At 40.0% G+C, this 22,108-nt stretch overlaps 2 protein-coding genes across 4 annotated transcripts in view; both read right to left on the bottom strand.

Annotated features, from left to right (window-relative positions):
- The window catches only part of Tbk1 (TANK-binding kinase 1), a 46,184-nt gene extending 44,645 nt beyond the window's left edge, over positions 1-1,539 (bottom strand). For 2 of the 3 annotated variants that reach the window (XM_013020885.1, XM_013020901.1), the window contains exons 1-2: positions 1,471-1,537; positions 833-842 (exon numbers count right to left, since the gene is read on the bottom strand). The gene's annotated coding sequence lies outside the window, so the exon portion shown is untranslated. Of the gene's footprint in view, positions 1-832; positions 843-1,470 lie in introns of all 3 variants that reach the window. The other variant, XM_013020894.1, reaches the window with a different exon arrangement.
- A 785-nt stretch (positions 1,540-2,324) lies between these two features.
- Positions 2,325-22,108, bottom strand: part of Xpot (exportin, tRNA) — a 44,890-nt gene continuing 25,106 nt past the window's right edge. Inside the window, exons 17-25 of the mRNA XM_013020874.1 lie at positions 20,456-20,694; positions 19,170-19,455; positions 17,085-17,274; positions 15,329-15,445; positions 14,979-15,094; positions 14,404-14,451; positions 9,519-9,590; positions 5,387-5,443; positions 2,325-4,731 (exon numbers count right to left, since the gene is read on the bottom strand). Of these exons, the coding sequence (XP_012876328.1) occupies positions 4,705-4,731; positions 5,387-5,443; positions 9,519-9,590; positions 14,404-14,451; positions 14,979-15,094; positions 15,329-15,445; positions 17,085-17,274; positions 19,170-19,455; positions 20,456-20,694 (1,152 nt within the window). The 3' untranslated portion in view covers positions 2,325-4,704. The remainder of the gene's footprint in view (positions 4,732-5,386; positions 5,444-9,518; positions 9,591-14,403; positions 14,452-14,978; positions 15,095-15,328; positions 15,446-17,084; positions 17,275-19,169; positions 19,456-20,455; positions 20,695-22,108) is intronic.

Raw genomic sequence — 22,108 nt, 5'->3', positions numbered from 1 at the left:
AAATCACAACATAATCTTAAAACCCTTCCAGAGTAAACTAGAGCAGAACAGTTTGCTAGACTGAGTATTTCTTGTTGAAAAAGGAACTCCAAGAAGGAATATACAGAATATAAAATAGGTTGGGAACATACAGAATGGCCAGGAATGCAGAATTTCAAAAATCTCTATATACAAACATATATATTTACATAACTTTACCACCAGTCTAATTTAGCCAAGATATGTTATATACATGGATTTCCTGGAGATATGCAATAAAATCGAATTCCTTTACACCAATAAGGAACACCCATCTTCCCCATTTACTGCAATCCACTCATGGGAATACCTCATGGGACTCCTCCTTAATAAATGTAACTTTGCCCTTGCAGCTAAGTGGCAAACAGTATCATTAAGTACTTGTGTTTATCTAGTGGATACTATAAAACCCCAATCATCAACTAAGATAACTGCTTTCTCTATACGCTGACATCAAAACATGGCTCCCCAAGAGTGGTCAGGGGAAATGTCTTTTTGAGAGTATCAGGAACCCTACCCTAACAGCAAAGTAAAACATGACTCAGCACACCCACCAGGTGCTTACTACATAAATCTTCCTTAATTTTTGACAACCATAGAGGTAGGCACTCAACAAGTCTATTAGTGGTGATGCGGTCTAAGTCCACTTCGTTTCACCTGCCAAAGCGAAAGTTACAAAGGATGAAAACTGGTTTGGTGACAAGGCCTACGGACAAAGTTCCAGGATTTCAAAACTCAACCACAATGATCATCATTCACCTATAGATACTACAGTGGAGGTTCCAGGAAAGGGTGAGGAGTCAGTTGGGGGGGGGGGTTATACACTTGACAATCACTAGGGAGAATCTGTTTGGCGGCTACCTACTAAATGTGTCTGGGAAGTGGTTTCGAAAACACAGCCACCTAGGAGGAGCTGGGAAACACTACGGAATTTGCATGGTGTGTCTCCAAAAAACCGGTCACATCACGGAGACCCTGGCTAACTATCTGAAAAACCGGTCCATTTAAGCACTGCGCCCCGGGTCAAGGCTGGGGAGAGGGGGCGGCGTGTGCGGGGTGGGGGGGAAGCGGGGTATTCAACTCCGCCGGGAAAGGCCGCTCTTCCCCCGCTCCGGGGGTCAGGCCCACACCCGGTCACCTGCCTGGGCTTGTCCTCCGCCTACCCACCGCGGCCGCAGCATCTACCAGGGCCCAGGGCTCCGGTGAGAGAACCGGCCGGGAGATGCAGGGCGCGGGGCCCGAGACTTCACCCCCGCTCCGGACACTGCAGACAGAGCGAGGCGGAGTCGGCGCAGAGCTCGGCCGCAGGTCAGCGAGGGGTCCGTCAGGTCGCCCACCCGGCCCCTCCTCTGACTCAGCACGCCACCTTCCCACAGGAACAGCCGGCCGCCGTAGGCCGCACCGCCCCAGCCCACGAGGCTCGGCCTCTCCACCCGCGCCCACCCCACTTACCCAGGCGAGTCTCGCCCGCGCCACCGCCAGCGGGCTCCGGCGGCCTTCCAGAGCCCCAGGCTACTTCCGGCTTCGCCAGTCCTGACCGAGGACCACGTGACCGACGGCCAGCGCGCATGCGCACGCCAGCCTGCCTGCCTGCCGCTCAGTCCGATGCACTCAGTTTACAGCTTCCGCCGCAGGGCCGGAGCTGCTCCGGGACCGTAGTGGCGGCGACTGTAGCGGAGAGAACCCGCCTCACTCCGCAGCCCGGTGGAGCATCGTCAACAACCCCGCCACTGCAAATCCCGCCCCGTCCCGGAGCCCAAGCGCTGCTGGTGGAGGAGGAGTGGTGGCAAACATTCCCAAAATCACAAGTAGGCAGAAGGCTGGACGCGCGGGACTGCGGAGGGCACGGTCACAGCCCCGGGGATCAGAAGTCGCCGGGCTTCCGTGGAGCCGGCTCCCCTCCCCAGTCGGAAATGACAATCTTAATCTGTTGACCTAATTTCCTCCTTCCCAAAATGGCAATAGGTTTCAGTACCAACTTCAATTTAAGAACTAAAACCAGTACTAAAATCAGGTTCTGCTCAAAAGCAGCTATTCCTTAGAAAGGGGTCCTTTGCGCACACGTCTGCACACAGGGAAGGCAACGACTTGGAGCGAGAAGGCTTCCAGTCCAGAACAGTAATGCAGCAAATACCAAGAGGAGGAAACCACTGCACTTAGAGCCACTCTCAGCAGGACTTTGATCAGAGGTTGTATCTCCGCCTGTAACTGGCTACAAGCAAATTTTCTTCTCTGTCTAGCTTCAGTTTGTGTGTGGTGTTGTGCTTATCAAATTCACAATGGAGTTAAAAAAATTCCACTCCAACGAGTTCTTACAAAGGAAATTAATTTATTAGAATTTTAAACTTTTGAGATGAAATCATTTGAACAAATCTTTTCACCGCTTACAATTTCAACATTTCAGTTACTGAATAACAAGAGAAAAGCCTGTCAAAAGGTTCTCCTAATAGTAAGATTCCCAGCACAAAGTTGTGGGAGAAAATGTGGCTGAGCCCAAGAACTTACCACATAAATGATTAAAATGCCACACAGTACTTTTTAAAAAGGTCAAGCCACTTGTGAAACAACATTAGCATTAAGACTGAAAAATAAAACTGTCAGGCACAGGATTAAATCAGGTACCAAAAAACCCTGTGGTTCCATAGTCAAGTTACCCAAATTCCTAAAAGTCTTGTCTCCCTTATCCCATCTGTAACAAGTGAAAGTCATCCTTGGGACAAGTTACTTGGGTGTTTGCTTTCTGAAATAAGGTAATTAATGATGGGATAGTTTCCTGATTGTGATGCTTGGGGAAACATCAAGGAACAAAGATGGAAATATACATGATATATAACATGAAATTTAATTTCTATTTACATGCTCATTTCCATGTCCTGATTTTCCACACATGATTTTACTGAAGGGTTTTAAGGACCTAGGGGAAAATGTTTTATTTTTCTACATATGGAATAGTATAGCATACAAACTAGTATCAAAGCCTCAATGTGCTAGCTACTGTAAGAAGTTCATGTTTAACTCATTGAATTCTTAATGAGTTATGAGGTAGCTACCATTATTTTCCCCCACTTATGAGAGACAAACTAAGGCAGGATGAAGCTTTTTAATGTACTCAAGATTCTAAGCCAGTTACTGCCATAACTGGTGTTTCAACTACTTAATCTGGGTAGAGAGGCCATATTCTATAAACTTTACTATCCTATGCTATGAGTGAGTATACTTCCAGTAATTTCTACTATTGCAACAGAGGAAACTTATCTTTCCATGGTATAGGGGAACCAAGCAAAGAAACACAAAATTTTCACTTATCTATTCTTATAAACATTTTAAGTACATTCGACTGATTTATTTTTATAGTTAACTGTTAAATTTAGTTTAATACCTTTATTCCATGATGTAAGGAAAATATATAAGGCTCTTCTGGAATAAAACCCAGAAAGACTCATACTTTACACAATTTAGTATAAAGTTCTAGGGATCTTACAGGCCACTAAAGCTTATCAAGAAAAGCACTAGGCAACACATTGGCCAAAGGTTAAAAAAAACAAAAACAAAACCCTAATAAAAACTTTTTTTCCCTTTTCTTTTTATGGTGTTATGGATTGAACTGGGTACTAGTAAAATCAAGAGCCTACCAAGTCACAACCCAAATCCCATTAAAGACTTCATTGGGCTTTAACATTTTTTAAACTTGTGTTTGTAGATACTCTGCTGCTCAGTTTTGTCATTATGTCTCTCCTCCAATGCTACTAACTGATACTATTTTTTCCTCTTGCTCTCTTATGTAGCTATGGATAAACATGGAGAAAAGCAGGGGAAGTTCTTTATAGTAAGTAGTGGCTGATTATTTACAATTATCATAAACACATAGGTACATTGTGCTCCTAAGTACATCCAATGACAGAGGAAAATCATGGTTATTTTTACTTCTGTAAACACATTCTAATGCATTTTAAAGAAGATTTATCTAACAGATAATCTTTTAGGAGCATATTAAATGAAACAAGGCATCCATATCTAATTTGGAAACCTTTAAATTGGAAATCAGAGTGATAAGATGAGAAAATAAGGCTAGAATCTTTATAATAATTCCAGAAAAGACTTTGTAGATTTCACTACATAAAATTTATTTTTTTTATAAAAAATGTATTAATACCCTCAATCTACTTTTAGATCGGCTAACTTAATGAACCCATTCTCTTGTAGAATACACATTGGCATTGAAAGTTTAAAGAAATGTAATGGCTATCTAGTTGTGATTGTTGCATTCATCCCATATTTTATGTGTTTGCACATATAAAAGAAAACTAAATTTATTCAAACTTTATGCTCAGCAATTTTTTCCCCTAAAAAAGCACACTGTTGTCCATTGCTATGTTCTTTATAAAGGACGTCAGTTTCAAATAAAGAAAGAAACAACAACTAAGGTACTAGGATAAGATAACTCTGCTGTGTCTTAACAGCATTTTTATGTAAAACAATTTGAGCTGGCATGCAAGCAACTTTTGTTGTCACATACCTGTATTGAGGGAAAATTACACCCTTTTTACATAAAAATCTCAATACATACACTACAATAAGCTCAGAACAATTAAAAAAAAAAGACCAGTGTGAATGGCACATAAAAACAACTTCTTTATAATTAACTGGAATTCCTGATCATGAATTAGGCACGGGAACATCCAGTCTTTAGGGTTTTGCTCTCTGGAAGAACACCTGTAAAATAAAGGATTAGAGCAATTAATTCAAATGCCAGAAAATCTCTCATGTAAAGAATAACTCTGCTGGGCACCGGTGGCTCACGCCTGTAATCCTAACTACTCAGGAGCCTGAGATCTGAGGATCACGGTTCAAATCCAGCTGGAGCATGCAAGTTCCTGAGAATCATCTCCAATTAACCACCAGAAACCTGGAAGTGACACTGTGGCTCAAGTGGTAGAGTGCTGAGGGACAACCAAAAAAATAAAAAAATAAAATAGACATCAGAAAACTGTCCAAGAAAACTGTACATATGTAACTTTTTTTTTTTGCTGGTCGAGGGGCCTGAACTCTGGGCCTGGGTGCATCCCTCAGCTCTTCATCTCAAGGCTAGTGCTCTACCACTTGAGCCACACGCTACTTCTGGCTTTTTTTGCTTATGTGGTGCTGAGCAATCAAACCCAGGGCCTCATGCATGCAAGGCAAGCACTCTACCACTGAGCCATCTGCCCAGCCCTGCATATATTAAGATTTGCAAGAGTTTAGTAGCAAGTAGTTTCATAGAAACTCTATTATTACAGATTCTTAGAAACAACTTTTATGTTTCTATGAATTCTTCCGTTATTTAACTGTTTGAAGCTAAGACAGTTTTTGTTTGTTTACAAATACATACCTTTAAGTAATTTTTAAAAACTTTAGCATCAGGCTGCTGAAGTGCTTGACAAAACTCCTGGGGTGGGAATGGGGTGAGGAAGGAAGGAGAGAAAAGGGAGAATCAATATGTTTGCATGAAATCCATCTTAACCAGACTCACAGTATATCCTTTTTTTAAAAAAAACTGAGAAAAAAAAAAGACACCTTAACCACTTTTACATGGACAGTAGTGCTAACTACATGCATAGCATATCACTAAAGGTTTCTTCATCTTGCAGAACCGAAATTCTATATCTATTAGAACATAAGGCCTATGAAAAAGGAAAATTGAAGTTTCTTTACAATTATCTTTTTGTTGGGTGGGGGCGGGGGTTCAGTCATGGGGACTTGAAATTAGGGCCTAGGTACTTTTCTGAGTTTTTTTGCTTAAAGTTAGCATTCTACCACTTTTAAGCCACAATGCGACATCTGGTTTTCTGGTGGTTAATTGGAGATTCAAGCCAGATTAAAGCCAGCTTGGACTGGCTTTAAACTGTGATTCTCAGATCTCAGCCTCCTGAGTAGCTAGAATTACAGGTATGAGCTATGAGCACCAGGCTTTTTTAATTAAAAAAAATTTTTTTTTTCAAGGCTAGCACTCTACCAGCCCCACTTCCAACTTTTTCTGTTTATGTGGTACTGAGGAATCGAACCAAGTGCTTCATGCATGCTACATTCCCAGCCTTTATAGTTATCTAAAAGAACAGAATTATAGACTTAGACACTATTCTGGAGCATTTTTTGCTCAAGGCTAATGTTCCACCAACTGAGCCACAACTCCACTTCTGACTTTTGGAATTTTATTGGAGATTAAGAATCTCATAGACTTTTCTGCCTGGGCTGGCTTCAAACTACAGTTCTGAGATCTCAGCCTCCTGAATAGCTAAGATTACAGGTATGAGATACCAGCACCTGACTCACTGTAAGAACTTTTCAGAACATTCTTTTTTTTTTGGGTCCGGTTGTGGGGCCTGAACTCTGGGCCTGGGCGCTGTCCCTCAGCTCTTCAGCTCAAGGCTAGTGCTCTACCACTTGAGCCACAGCACCACTTCCAGCATTTTTTTTCCATTTTGCTTATGTGGTGCTGAGGAATCGAACCCAGGGCCTCAGGCATGCAAAGGCAAGCGCTCTACCACTGAGCCATCTTCCCAGCCCCCTTCAGAACATTCTTATTTTCACCCTAGCACTGGGTATGGAACTCAGAGCCTTATACATGCTAAGCAAGCAATCTTACTACTTATACAGAGAAACTTCTTAAAATCATAGTTGAAAAACCCAGTATTAAAATGTCCTTACTATCTAAAAGGATCCAAAAGTAAGAAATGGTGACTAGAAAAAGGGTGAAGTATTCCTGGTATAGTGGTGTTTTCCACACTCTCAGTATCTACTTCCTGCTCACTCGCCATTATTCCCAAGAAGAGGAACTACAGCACTTGTGGTAACTAGGGGTCAGTGATTTGATAAAGATCATGATAGTGAAATACAAAACATGCAGGGAACTGGGCAAAGCACCAAAAGAATTCATGTTTTCAACATGGCTCAAATGTAATTAAAAAAAAAAAAGGTACAGATCTTGATACTTATAAACATGACACCATCAGCCTTCATGTGATTCTGTTTAGTAGATAGTGGAAAGCAGGTCCAAGTAGATATAGAGATCAAGAACAATAAGTTGAGCACAGAGCTATCAAAAAAGAAATAGTAGAAAAGAATGAGGACACTCTTGAAAAACAAGTGGGAGAGAAAGCTGCTCATAAAGGCCTTAAAGATTTCTGTGGGAATCCAATATGCATGGAAGGATGAGTGGCCTACTCAGGACGAGTGCTGTTACCCAAGGAGATGACAGAGAATTATGACCGAGATCCAGACACACACCTGTGCAGGAAGTGATACCCTATGTGAAAAATTAACTGTCCAGTAAGCACAAGACCATGAGTTCATACTTCAGTATAGCTGAAAGAAAACAAAAAGAGCTGGGCATTGGTGGCTCATGCCTCTAATCCTTCCTACTCAGTAGGCTGAGTTCTAAGGACTGCAGTTCAAAGCTAGCCTAGGCAGGAAAATCTGTGAGACTCATCTCCATTTAACTACCAGAAAACAGGAGTGAGGCTGTGTCTGAAAGTAGAACACTAGTGTTGAGCAGAAAATCTAAGGAATAGTGTGCCCAGGCACTGAATTCAAGCCCAATTGACCACAACAAACAAACAACAAAAACCCAAACAAAAAAACACAAATAAAAAGCTAGAAAACAACAGCAGCTAGGTGCAGTGGTACACATTTGTACAAGGAGCCTGAAGGAGGATACAGTGATTTCTAAACTAACCTGTAACTCATCTCGAAAGAAAACAACAAAATAAACACAAAAACTTCCCAACTACATAAAAGACTTAGTTGATGTGGATATAGAGAAACTGGAACCTCTGCACATGGTTGATGCGAAATTTGAGCAGCTGAAAAAGAGTACATTCCTCTCCTTTTTCGTTTTCCTTTCTCGCCAAGTCTCTTTTTTTCCTATGCCTAAATGCAAATTAATAAACTATTGAAAAAAATATTCACATATAATGGAATGCTGTCTTCTTACAACAGTAAAATGAAATCAAACCAACCAACCAAAAAATTGCTGAAACAAACTGTAGAATATACACACCTTATTAAGCTCCATGTGCTATTAGTTCTGTATCTTCAGATTTTTTTTTTCAGTGTTGAGGATTAATCTCGCCCCCTCTCCATATACACATTATTTTGGCATGCCAGGCAAGCTCTCTAACACTGAGCCACAACTCCAGGAGAAAAGATATTCTATTGGTTACAGTTCCCTTGGCAGTCTAGGAAAGCCTACTCAGCTTTAGAATCATTTTGGAATGTTTAAAATACATAAAATGTAATACTGCAGGATTAAAAAGGAAAGCAATTATAAAACTAAAGTGTGGTGTTAGCACTTATCCCTTAGTAGGTAACATAGCATAGTGAATTACTTAGTAACTCAAACTTCAATATAGTGATATGCATACGATATATTCAAGTGATATTCAAGATATATGTACAAACTTCTGTGATATAAAAATATCTGAAATTTCTACTAGACAAAGTAATAGCAGTACTACTACTACCACCACTGTTATGTCGTTTACACAATTGTAGGAAAATAAATTTCTGGTAGAGGTTAGAGAAAATAAAACGTGTGTGTGTGTGTGTATGTGTGTATTGTGTATGTGTGTATTGTGTATGTGTGTATTGTGTATGTGTGTGTGTGTGTTTTCCCTATTCAACTTAAGTGGGACCTCCTGGCTATGAAATAACGAAATACTCCGCTTTGTTTTGTTTTGTTTTTGGTGCCAGCATTAGAGCTTGAATGCAGGGCCTCGTGCTCTTGCCTGGCTTTTCCGCTCAAGGCAGGTGTTTTACAACTTGACCCACACCTCCACTTCTGGCTGTGTGCTAATTAATTGAAGAGTCTCTCAGATCTGGCTACATGGTGGGCTTTGAACAAGGATCCCAGATCTCAGCCTCCTGTGTAGCTAGCCCCTAGCACCTGGCATGAAGTAACTCAATTTTATTAAAAAAAAAAAAAAATCAAGAGAATGCAATCTGGCTTTCTCTCTCTCTTTTTTTTGCCAGTGCTAGGGCTTGAACTCAGGGCCTTGGCACTGTGCCTGAGCTTCTTTTGCTCAAGGCTAGCCCTCTAACACTTGAGCCACAGGGCCACTTGCAGCTTTTTCCTTTTATGTGGTGCTGAGGAATTGAGCCCAGAGCTTCAGCACACAAGGCAAGCACTCTACCACTAAGCCGTACTCCCAGCCCTCTCGGTCTCTTTGTTGTACTGGTACAGGGCCTGCCAGGGCCCACTCACTGTATATAAACCTTTGGCTCAAAGTTAGCATTCTTCTTCAGCTCAAAGCTAGCTCTATCACTTGAGCCAGAGGTCCATTTTCATTTTTAGGTTGTTAACTGGAGTTAAGAGTCTCATGGACTTTCCTGCCTGGACTAGCTTTGAACTTCAATCCTCAGTCTCCTGGCTCAGTGTGGTTTTCTTGCATTAAAATTTAAATTGAAGTATATACTCACCTTTACTTAACTAAATTAAGATCTAAATTTACTAGGAAAGCTCTTACCTGAATTATTTCTGGAGCTACTTGCAAGGAAGGCAGATACTCTTGTTGAAGATACTGAACACATTCTGGACCCTAAGATTAAAAGATAATTACAACCAAGTTATTTTCTTTTTGGAGATTAGTAACACTTAGTAATTGGAGCAACACACACACACACACACACAACACACACTTTAATGGCAACAGATTATTAAGAACAAAGACTCTAGAACCAGATTGCCTTGATTTGAAGCCTGGTTATTTCAGAACCTAAGCTTCTCCATTGAAAAAAATTAGGTTAGTAGGGGTTGAGGCTGTAGCTGAGAGACAGAGCACTTGTGGAGCATGCCTGTGTCTGTTCTCTAGCACAGGAAGAAAAAAAAGGTTACTATGAGAATCTGATGAATTAAGAAACAAAGTTTAGAATATCTCAATATTCACTTCATAATATCATGATTAGTGTTAAGTACTGCTAAAGATTGTTTCTAAATCCAGGCCACAAAGGTAGAACCTTCCATGTACTGAAAAGGGACAGCAAACACAAGTGCTCCTGTCAGTCTCCCACTGTGTGGATTACAGATGTCTGTGGGATGAGGGAAAGCCTCCAAGTGGTGAGCAGTGCCAGGATAATGACTATCTTTAGAAATCAAAGTACAGGCAAGTAAGGAGGAACAAAATATGATAGAAAATAACAGTTCTAAAAGCACACCTTTCTTTTCCCATTCAATAAGGGATTTAGTAGCCAGATGTAATAGATTAAACCATGAATGAGGAATTGCTTGTCTGCAGCTGATTCAATTTTTACTAAAAAGCATTTAAAAGTCACTGAACTTGAGACCACTGAACATCAAGAGAGGTGATCTAGTACATGATCCATCCATCCATCCATCTATACCTATATCTTCACTTTTATCTTTATGGGGGTATGGGAATAAGCTTGGTGAAAGGAATAGAGAACTCTTACAAACCAACCCCTCTATCTCACTCCTTCCCTGCTTCTACAAAGAAAACTAGGATACCATTTAAAAATGGTTTTCCTTTAGCAATTTCACTTTCAAATCTGAATTTGACTTTTAAAGGCTTTAAATATGTTGATTGTCACAACCTGAAAGTAGCAGTCGCTAAAATCAAATGAATCCATCTTTTTCAACTAACTTTTTGCATTAACACCTGGATTTGGTGTTGAATATTACTGCTCCTCAAAGGATTTGTTCATGTTCATTCTGCCTTGATTACTAGCTCTGTAAGCCAATAGGTCTAGTTTTAAACTTAAGGAGAGGTCAAATAAGATCTGTTAATTGAGGAGAGCTAACACTACCTTGTTCCCTTCTTACCTTTTCCTTTGGTCAACCCTCTCTACTTCTCATAATCTTGTACAACCCCTCTATTATTAAAAATACTGATCTTTAAAATAAAAACTGGAAAAATGTTTGTGCGCAAAGTAGTTACACAATGAGGAAACATGAAGAAATACATTTCTGAATACTGCTTCACTTAATTCTGTATTTAAATTAGGATTTCTATGGACAAATGCTTTTCAACTATAAAAAGCATTCCAACTCCTTTTCATTCCCCATCTACCTCAAGTCTCCAACATCCAACAATGTTACTGGTCTTTCTCCTAAGCCTTTTTACTTTTTAATTCCCATAACATACTTGGCCCTAGGGTCTACTTCTAGGTTGCTCTGGACTCTTCATTTAAAGTCATGATCTGTTAATGCTATGTCTTAAATACCGGTATTTGCTGAAGACAAAAATGAAAAATAGAATGGAAATAATAAAATGAACGGTGTTTATTATTTTGTCAAAATGTAAGCAAAGGCTTCATAACACAATTATAAAGAAACAAAGGGGCATGTATTTCATTCAGATGTACCTTTTATTTCTGCAGAATACACTGTCTTTAGCTAATGAATTGCCTATTGTTTTGGAAAACAAAGTTAATTATGCCATGCATGTACAATTTTGTTTATATTATATATTTAAAGATAATGCTAATAACCTATATAAATTTGTGACTTGAAGCCTATAATATAATCTTCTTTACTAATTCATACACTCAAAACAAGAATTTCTTATAGCATAGAAACCAACTGAATTGCCTTCAAAATTTAGCAATGTTTTCGCTAAATCTCATGTTAACTGAATTTTTCTTTTTTTGGTCTGTCATAGGTCTAGAACTCTGGGCCTGGGTGCTGTCCCAGAACTCTATAGCTCAAGGCTAGCCATGGCACCATTTCTGGTTTTCTGGTGGTTAATTGGAGATGAGTATCACAGACTTTCCTGCTAGAGCTGGCTTCAAACCATTATCCTCAGATCTCAGCCTCCTGGGTAGGATAACAGGAGTGAGCCACTGGCACCCAACTCTTAACTGAAATTTTTTTAAAAATATTGTTAGGCTGGGGATGTAGCTCAGCTCAGTGGTAGAATACTTGCCTAGCATGCATGAAACCCTGGGTTTGATGCCTCAGTACTACATAAGCAGAAATATCCAGAAATGGCACTGTGGCTCAAGTGGTAGAGCTCTAGCCTTGAGCACAGAGAGACTCAGGGACAGGACCCAGGCCCTGAGTTCAAGCCCCAGGTCCACCAAAAAAAAAAAAAAAAAATTAAAAAAAATTTTAAGCTGGGCACTGGTGGCTCACACCTGTAATCCTAGCTACTTAGGAGGCTGAGATCTGAGGTTCATGCTTCAAAGCTAGCCCAGGCAGGAAAGTCTGTGAAATTCCTATCTCCAATAAACTACCAGAAAATCGGAAGTGATGCTGTAGCTCAAGTGGTAGAGCGCTAGCCTTGAGCTGAAGAGCTGAGGGACAGTGCTCAGGCTCAGAGTTAAGCCCCATGACCAACCAAAAACTAAATAAATAAATAAACCAGCAGGTAGTTAAAGCTTTAATGAACTTTTTAAACAAAGGAGTAAAACTTTCATTAGTTATTTGGACCCTTTTGTTCAAAGTGATGAGAATGTTATGCTAATAGTGTGGTAGTAGCAAGTTTAAAGTAGCCAAAAGCCATCTTGTTTATTTGCTGGTCTGTGACCTCTTATTGTGTGTGTTTTTTTTGGTCAGTCGTGGGGCTTGAACTCTGGTCTTAGACACTGTCCCTGTGCTCTTCAGCTCAAGGCGAGTGCTCTACCGCTTGAGCCACAGCGCCACTTCCAGTTTTCTAGTGGTTTATTGGAGGTAAGAGTCTCATGGACTTTCCTGCCTGGGCTGGCTTTGAATCGTGATCCTCAGATCTCAGGCTCCTGAGGATTACAGGCCAGAGCCACTGGCGCCTGGCTTTTTTTAAATCAAGTTTTATATCAGAGTACTTAATAAGATTAACAAATCATCTCAGTCTTAATTTTTCAAAAAGATAAATAAAGTCATGACCTGACTAATTCTTTCACTCTCTTCACTTTACCAAACACCAAAGTGAAATCCATATTTTGATCAACCTCCTTCACACCTATATTCCAAAGAGCTCTCTGAATGTTTTTTCCCACCTACCTCACCTAAATTACAACCCTAATGCCTATTAACTTCCCCAATTTTCACATTTTTAACAAAAGGCTTAAAAAAATTATACAAGACACTAAGACACAAACTTTATAAATTGGGGGGGGGAATTAGGGAGGTGGGGAGGGAAGGGATGGTAGGGGGAAAACAAAGGAGGGGGTAACTGCTTGGCAGGAAATGTACTCATGTAACTGTAACCCCTCTGTATAGTATCTTTACAATTAAAAAAAATTATAGCACAGGCTAGCCTGTACACTCAATCCTTCTGCCACTGCTACCCAAGTGCTGGGATTGCAGGTATGTTCCACTGTGCCTGGCTTTAAACAACGCTTTTAACAGGGCTGGGAAGGTGGCTCAGTGGTGGAGTGCTTGTCTTGCATGCATGAGGCCCTGGGTTCGATTTCTCAGCACCACATAAGCAGAAAAAAACAGAAGTGGCGCTGCGGCTCAAGTGGTAGAGGGCTAGCCTTGAGCTGAGGGACAATGCCCATGCCCCATGACCAGCAAAAAAAAAGCTTTTAACTATCTATTCGCATTACTTTTTAGCTATACTTCTGCCTCCACATGTTAACAAGAAAACCTACTTTCCAGCAAATTCACTATGCAACATCTGATCCATTATACAATCACTTCACTACCCAGAGTGCCAGCATACCTTCTTTTGTCAGTCTAACCAATATACATTAGTTTTAAGACCTACCTCCTCCCTAAATCCTTGCCTAAATCCTTCCTGGGGTAAAAACTGCTTTTCTCAGCTTTAGTTCTACAAATTTTATACATCTTAAGTTTTATGCAGTGGCTCTCTTAGATTCTGAGCTCTACCAATACAGGGGATATTTATTCATTTTTGTATATTTTTTCTTTTTGTCAGTTGTAGGGCTTGAACTCTAGGGTTGTGCGCTGTCCTTGAACTCTTTAGCTCAAGGCTAGGGCTCTACCACTTGAGCCACAATGCCACTTCCGGTTTTCTAGTGGTTTATTGGAGATAAGAATGCATAGGCTGGCCTTTAATTATGATCCTTCTAATCTCTACAAGTAGCTGAGACTGCCAGGAGCCAGTAGTTCACACCTATAATCCTAGTTACTCAGGAGGCTGAGATCTGAGGATCATGGTTCAAAGCCAGCTGGGGCATACAAGTTCCTGAGACTCTTCTCCAATTAACCACCAGAAAACTAGAAGGGTGCTGTGACTCAAGTGGTAGAGCACTTACTTGCCATGAGCTGAAGAGCTCAGGTACAGCACCCAGGCCCACAGTTCAAACCCCACCACCAAAAAAAACAAAAAAGTAGCTGAGATTGCAGGGGTACCCCACCACACTGACTCAAGAATGTGAATCAAACACAATTAAAACCATACCAACGATTATATGAAATGAGAATAAAAGAGCATAGACCACAAATCTTACCCGTTTGAGATGAATTGTTTTCAGTGTCACAGCACACTCAGATAGAGCCTGTGAAAAACAAGAAATTTAACACCATTTTTAGTTACTAATCCAACTTTTTGTTTGGCCATTGCAGGAAAAATATATACTCCTAAGTAAATATTTCCTTAGAAACAAAGAAGGAACAGAGGACAGGATGGTGGATAATACACAGGGGAGTAAGTGAGTTGGATAGGAAGAGAGAAAAAAATGTGCATTTTAATGTAATAAATTATAATTACCAAACTCAGCTCTTACTAGTTTGTGGAGAATTGAGAAATAGAGTTGAGAACTAAGAAAAGGAGAACTATCTGACAAATTAGCAAGGTAAGATTGTGGGAAGCTATCACATGAAGGTCACTTGATGCTCTTAATAGGAGGGAAAAGTGTAGGTAAAGTAGTAGGAGAGGCTGGGGCTGCAGACCGTGATACGAGCATATGCAAGGTCGCTGATTTGATCCCCAGCATTGCAAGTCAATAAAACACAACCTCTGGCATTAAAGAAGGAACTAAGAAATATAATATACAAAAGGCAAATAAAGATAGTAGGAGTTTACCAGTACTGTTTGTGCATCTGCCAGGTCAAAAGTTTGTTTCAAAGGTGCCAGGAAACAAGCAGGGACAATGTGCTTATAAACAAAATCTGCAAATCCCACTGGTCCATCTTTACCTCCTGTCAAGAGAATTCAAATTTTCATGATGCATAAAAGAATGTCAATCTAATACAAGAGAAAAATCCAAGTCCCAGTTCCCACTAATGTTTGGACTAAATCTTACGAAACAGGTCAGGGAATGAAGGTTAAAAAAAAAAATACACTACATTATCAGGTGTGTGTGGGTTGTAGCTCAGTGGCAGAATGCTTGACCAATGTGTTTGATTCCCAGCATCCAAAGGAAAAAAAATTACCCCAGAGTTCCACCAGCTTTGAGAGAATGATAAAACATGTTTTCTGTGCAATTGGATCCGGATAGTCAACTGCTCCTTGAATAATGGTAAACAGCACTTGTTCTACATTTTCTGCGCCTGAAGAGAAAAAACTAGTGTAATTGCAAAACAAACACATACACACACAAAATATAAAAAGGCAAGCTGAAACTCTCATTTCATATACAGTAACAAGTCCAAAGGTATTTATAGAGTTGATAAAAACAAAAAACAAAAAACCTTGATCTTTATTAACTGGACATCTAAATTTTAAGCACAAGCCAATATTCCCTTGATATCATGTCCTGTGTATTTCTTTTTTTTTTTTTTTTAATTTTTTTGGTCGGTTGTGGGGCTTGAACTCTGGGCTTGGGCACTGTCCCTGGAATCTTCAGCTCAAAGCAAGGGCTCTACCACTTGAGCCACAGTGCCACTTGCAGTTTTCTGGTGGTTTATTAGAGATAGGAGTCTCATGGACTTTCCTGCCCAGGCTGGTTCTGAACCATGATCTTCAGATCTCAGCCTCCTGAGCAGCTAGGATTATAGTTGTGAGCCACTGGTGCCCAGCCCTATGCATTTCTTATGTAACAGAATTTTCTACCTTGATCTATATAATCTTGCCTATTTTTCTTTTCTTTTTTTTTTAATTTAATTTTATTTTATTTGTGAACATACTGTACAGAGGGGTTACAATTACATGGGAAGGATAATGCATACATTTCTTACCAAGCATTGCATTGCCTATTTTTCTTATTTAATATACTTATTTTTTTTAATGCAGGTCCTAGGGCTTAAACTCAAGAGTCTGGGTGATATCCCAGATAGGCTTGTGCTCTATCATTTGAACCACAGCTCTGCCTCTGGCTTTTTTTTTTTTTGGTTAATTGGTGAAGAGTATCATGGACTTTCCTGCCTGGGTTGGCTTCAAATCACAATCCTCAGATCTCATCCTCCTAATTAGGTTTACACATGAGCCACTGGCAATGTGGCTCTTATCTGTGTTTGAGATGGCAATTTGGCCACTAGAGTATTATTAAAGAAACAATAGTATTATATATAAATATATATAGCAGAGTATTACTAAAGAGAAACTGAACAAAAATTAATTTTTTTGTTGGTCATGGGGCTTGAACTCTGGGCCTAGGTGCTGTCCCTTAGCTCTTCAGCTCAACGCTAGCACTCTACCACTTGAGCTACAGTGCCACTTCCGGTTTTCTGGCGTTTTATTGGAGGTAAGTCTCATGGACTTTCCTGTCCAGGGTGGCTTTAAGCTGCGATCCTCAAATTTCAGCCTCCTGAGTACCTAGGATTATAGGCCTAAGCCACCAGCGCCTGGCACAAAAATTAATTTTAAGGTACTTTTCATGAAAATAATTGATTTCTATGCTAAAAATAACGAACTATTCTTAGAGGCCAACATAAAACTATTTCAAAGTTTCATGTTGGGCTGGGATGTGGCTTAGTAGCAGAGTGCTTGTATGCATGAAGCCCTAGGTTTGATTCCTAAGTACCAGATATGCAGAAAAAGCTGGAAGTAGTGCTGTGGTTCAAGTGATAGAGTGCTAGCCTTGAGCAAAAGAAGCTCAGGAACAGTGAGTGCCCAAAACCCTGAGTTCAAGTCCCAGGACTGGCTAAAAATATTAAAATGTCAAATCTACCTCCATTCACCCGTTCATGTGCATGTTACTACTGTGGCAAGAACTTAAGCAGACAAAATAGGCCTGGCAGGAATTCCCACCTTGATTTGCTATAACCTCACTCATTCCACTGCCAGTGACTGTTTGCAGGAAGGCAAAGTAACTCCTCCGCAACATTTGCTTCTCTAAAGCTGCTGACTGGTCATTCTCTTCTGCTGGTCGGCGTAGCACTTCAAAAATTGCATGAAGTAGAGGCATAAACATCTGTTGTAAAAATGGGGATACCTGTATCTGAAAATAAGAAGCAACTATTACTACATTTCATATTTATACGATTCAACTAGTAAATTCAATTTATAGACCAATTCTACAGAGGAGGAATACGTAGGTGTAACTCCCCTGAACAAGTACTGTTTATCAAAACACCAGGAAGTTGAAAGACACAAAGGGTGAGCAAATGTACATTATGTAAAAAATGAACTTTGTAACTTGAGGGGAGGAACAGGAAGGTAGAAACTTAATTGGGGGCTGCGCGGAGGGACAGGTTACATTGACCAAGAAGCATTGTGCTCATAACATGACTTAGGGAATGGTAACCCCCTTGCACAATTACTTAATAACAACATTTATAATATAAAAATATTTTTTAAGTGACATGCTATATAACATATAGTGAGACATCCAGATCAGTAAGTTCTACCTACAGCTTAAGATTCAGGTTAAAACTATAGATGCTCATGGACTATTTTCAAATTTAAGTTCCTAAGAAATTAATTCAATTACTAAGTTATAGCTCTGAACAAATATGTTAACCTCTCTGTATGTTTTCTCATATAGGTAAAATTTTACCTCCAGTGCTTGTTATGAAGATCAAATTATAGTGTGCAAAAGAAGTTCAGAATAAATGTTAAATAAAGAATATTTATTCCTTTATTCCCGCCCTCCCATTTTCCCCTCATCCCCCCTCTCCTGCCAGTTCCTGGGCCTGAACTCAAAGCCTCATGCTCACTCGGCTTGATTGTTTGCTCATAGCTGGTATTCTACCAATTAAGACACAACTCCAGACCTCTTTTTTGCTGGTTAATTGGGTCTCAAAGACTTTTTGGCCTGATGTAGCTTCAAACTATAATCCCTCAATCTTGGCCTGAGTAGCTAGGATTATAGATGTGAACCACTGGCACCCAGCAATGTTAGCCTTTTTTTTTTTTTTAAATTGGTCTTGACCTCTGGGCCTGGGTGCTGTCCCTCAGCTCTTCAGTTCAAGGCCAGCACTCTACTACTTGAGCCACAGCGCACTTCTGGTTTTCTGAGTGGTTTATTGGAGGTAAGAGTCTCACTTTCATGCCTTGGCTGGTTTTGAAAGGGGATTCTCAGATCTTAGCCTCCTGAGTAGCTAGGATTATATGTGTGAGCTACCAGCGCCCCACTGTTAGCCATTTTTTTGGGGGGGTCCGGTCATGGGGCCTGAACTCTGGGCTTGGGCGCTGTCGCTCAGCTCTTCAGCTCAAGGCTAGCACTCTACCACTTGAGCCACAGCGCCACTTCCGGCTTTCTTCTTTTTGCTTATGTGGTGCTGAGGAATCGAACCCAGGGCCTCAGGCATGCAAGGCAAGCGCTCTACCACTGAGCCATCTTCCCAGCCCCCTGTTAGCCATTTTTATTAGTAAATTTGTACCTGGATTTAATTTCTCTGTACATAAAACTGACTTTAGTACATTGAGTTGCTTTTCACTCCTACTTGTACTTCCTCCTATCACTATGGATGTCAGGTACACACCACCATGCCCAGCTATTGGTTGAGATGGGAGTGTTGTGAACTTTTTGCCTTGAACCATGAGATGGGAGTGTTGTGAACTTTTTGCCTTGAACCATTATTCTCCAACCCCCACCTCTCAAGGTAGCTAGGATTACAGGCTTGAGCTACCATGAGTAACTTCAATAATGTTTAAATTTGCTTTTCTTAGTGTTTCTGCTATAGTGAGTAGATAGTGAGGTTTTATCAAAACATCCAGTAAGCCTGACCTATGTATCAGACAATGTGCTAGATTTTGGGGGTGACAAATTCACATGATCAATATCCTTAAATAACTCTTTTAAAAAAAGAAACCCAAAACATGCCTATAGATAAATGCAATCAGGTTTTCAGTCAGAGAGGAGCGTTAAGAAGAGTCTCTGGTTTGTGATACCTTAAATTTGGCCGTAATTTGGTTGATAAGAGGAATGAATTCCTGGAGGTCTTTTGCTTCACAATCTTTGAGCATGTGTTCTGAGGCAGATGGGATAAATGGAAGAACTTCTTCTTCTAGGCAAATAATCATTCGATGAAGGAAAGTTCGAACTCCACTTCTGAGAATGTCCTTTTGTAAGGGACAACTGAGGGCTGGCAAGAATGTCTGTAAACAGTCCAGATAAACTTCCGAACAGCCACATTGCTTCACAGTCTGCTTGTTGCTGAATGCTTTGCTGGTTCGACTACATTAACCAAAACCCACACAACCAGATTTAGTTTTACTCTATAAGTTTATAGATTTTTCAAAAGCAGCAAATCACTGAAATAACTAAGAAACGAACTCCTTATTTTCCAGATATTTTCCTTACATCTTCAGCTAATATGGTTATGTATAAACTATTGCTTCCCGATATTGTTTCCACAACAAAATGCTCAAAGCAAATTAAATCAATGAGATGTAATTCCATATTTGTGCTTAAATGCTTTACCAAAATGTTGAACAAAGTATACAGAAAAGTGATGACCTTTTGTTTGAACTAGAGAAAAAAAGACTCATTTAAACATAGAAAACAGTTTTCAGAATCAAGTTACTTATATAACCTGCCTAAGATCTGGATCTTGCTCTAAAGTATTCCATAGAAACTTTTTTTCTACATAACTTCTAAGTAACTATAACTTTCACTTTCATCTATTAATAAAAAGTATATGACGGGCTGGAGGAGTGGCTCAAGTGGTAGAACACCTGCCTACCAAATAAAAAGTATAAGCACAGATAAAGTTGACTACTTCATCAGAAACAATGCAGCAGCTCAAGAGAAGTTTCAGGACCTTCTCCTTAAGGTACCAAGACTACCCTGAGGGCTAGTGTTGAATAAATTAGTCTCAAGCAGATCAAGCATAAAGTCCTGAGTACAAAACCTAGTAACACATACAAAAAAAGACTATCCAGGTCCCCTCATGTATCATTGGCATATGAACATTTCAGGTAACATCCTTAAATATACAAATGATTTATACTAACGAAGACAGAGTAGTTTTAGACAAGACATCAAGGGGAAAAAAAACGGAGAGTAATTTGTGATTTATTCCTTATCTAAATCTAATTTATGGATTAATAAGAGAAAAGTTTAGGCCATTTTCTGAACAATTTAGCTTTGAAAAAAAGTTATGTATCTGTCCTTAAAAAAAGTCTAAGTTCTGCTTGTAAACACATTTTACAATCTTAATTGAAAGTATGCTCACCTGGCAAATCCAACAGCATGGTTGAGGCAGTCGGCTAGAGATGCCTGCCTTTCTTCATCTTGTGCCATCATCAATTTCTCTAACAGAATTTTAAACTTCTCCATTAGTGGAGTCAACAGATTCCTCATTAATGCTTGCTTCCTTTCCGCAGGGTATTCACTATTAACAATCAGCACTCCAGCTGTCTCATAAATGAACAGCTGATCATCACTGCTCAGCAAGGACTGGTAGCCATTTTCCTAGAATGAAACATCACCTTACTATTTATTTATTTTCAGTTTCTTTCATTTAATCAGAATAAGCAGAAAAGGGAAAGGAGATACATTTTACATACCAACCCATAGATTACAAAAACTCATTTTTTCCCCAAACCATATAGTACAAACTTATAATGAAAGGTCAAAAAGAGTGTGTGCTTACTTATCATGTAGAAAGACTTTGCTTCTGGGCTGGGAAGGTGGCTCAGTGGTAGGGTGCTTGCCTTGCATACATGAAGCCATGAGTTTGATTCCTCAGCACCACATAAGCAGAAAAAGCCAGAAGTGGTATTGTGGCTCAAGGGTAGGGTGCTTAGCTTTGAGCTGAATAGCTGAGGAATAGCACCCAGGCCCAGAAACAAACATTCCCTATACTGGTCAATTTTTGTTAACAGGTTTTGTTAATTTTCACATGTATGCTTTCAAAGAGGCATAAGAAGGGAAGTAAAAAAAGTTCATGAAGACTCTCTTGTTCAAAGACTAACGAATTACATAAAACCCTACTTTGAAAACAGGTATAAATTATGTAGTAGTTTTATTATAAAAGAAATACTCATCCATTGAAAGCATAATGTCTTGGATTGGGAAGGTGGCTCAGTGGTAGAGCTCTTGCCTTGCATGCCTGAGGCCCTGGGTTCGATTCTTCAGCACCACATAAGCAAAAAGGAAAAAGCCGGGAGTGGCGCTAGCCTTGAGCTGAAGAGCTGAGGGACAGCGCCCAGGCCCAGAGTTCAGGCCCCACAACCGGACCAAAAAAAAAAAAAAAAAAAGAAAGCATAATTTCTTGAAGAACTGGCACCTACCTAGCCAGCTAGGTAGTAGTTGTTAAATTCCATCTCCAAACTAGCCAGTAAAAGCAGGGCTAAAGACATGGCTCACATGGCAGAACACCATTCTAGCAAGCTCTAAGCCCTGAATTCAAACCCTAGTATCAAAGGCCAAGGATTTATTATATACATGCTAGGACTTACCTGTGTTCTAAGAGAACACAAACATAAAATAGCTAGGACTGGATACTCATAGCCCTACTAAGTAGTCATTATTCAAGAAACAAAATTTGAATTGGCTTTTAATATAGCAACAGTAGAGTGCAGGTAGAGAAAGAAACACAATCCTTGATTATGTGTACCACATGAAAAATGGGCTATTTCCAGTATTTGTAACATAATACAACTTTCTAAAAGACTAAGTTTCACAGATCAGTTAAATGTGAACTACCAAGGCATTAACTGGCACCCACAGTAATGACTGCCTTTAAAACTGATCAGGGGCTGGGAAGGTGACTCAGTGCTAGAGCCCTTGCCTTGCATGCCTGAGGCCCTGGGTTCGATTCCTCAGCACCACATAAGCAAAAAGAAAAAAGCTGGAAGTGGCGCTGTGGCTCAAGTGGTAGAGT

The sequence above is a fragment of the Dipodomys ordii genome, unplaced genomic scaffold (assembly GCF_000151885.1).
Source record: "Dipodomys ordii isolate 6190 unplaced genomic scaffold, Dord_2.0 Scaffold3, whole genome shotgun sequence".
Lineage (NCBI taxonomy): Eukaryota > Metazoa > Chordata > Mammalia > Rodentia > Heteromyidae > Dipodomys > Dipodomys ordii.
This window is presented reverse-complemented; position numbering and strand designations above follow the sequence as displayed.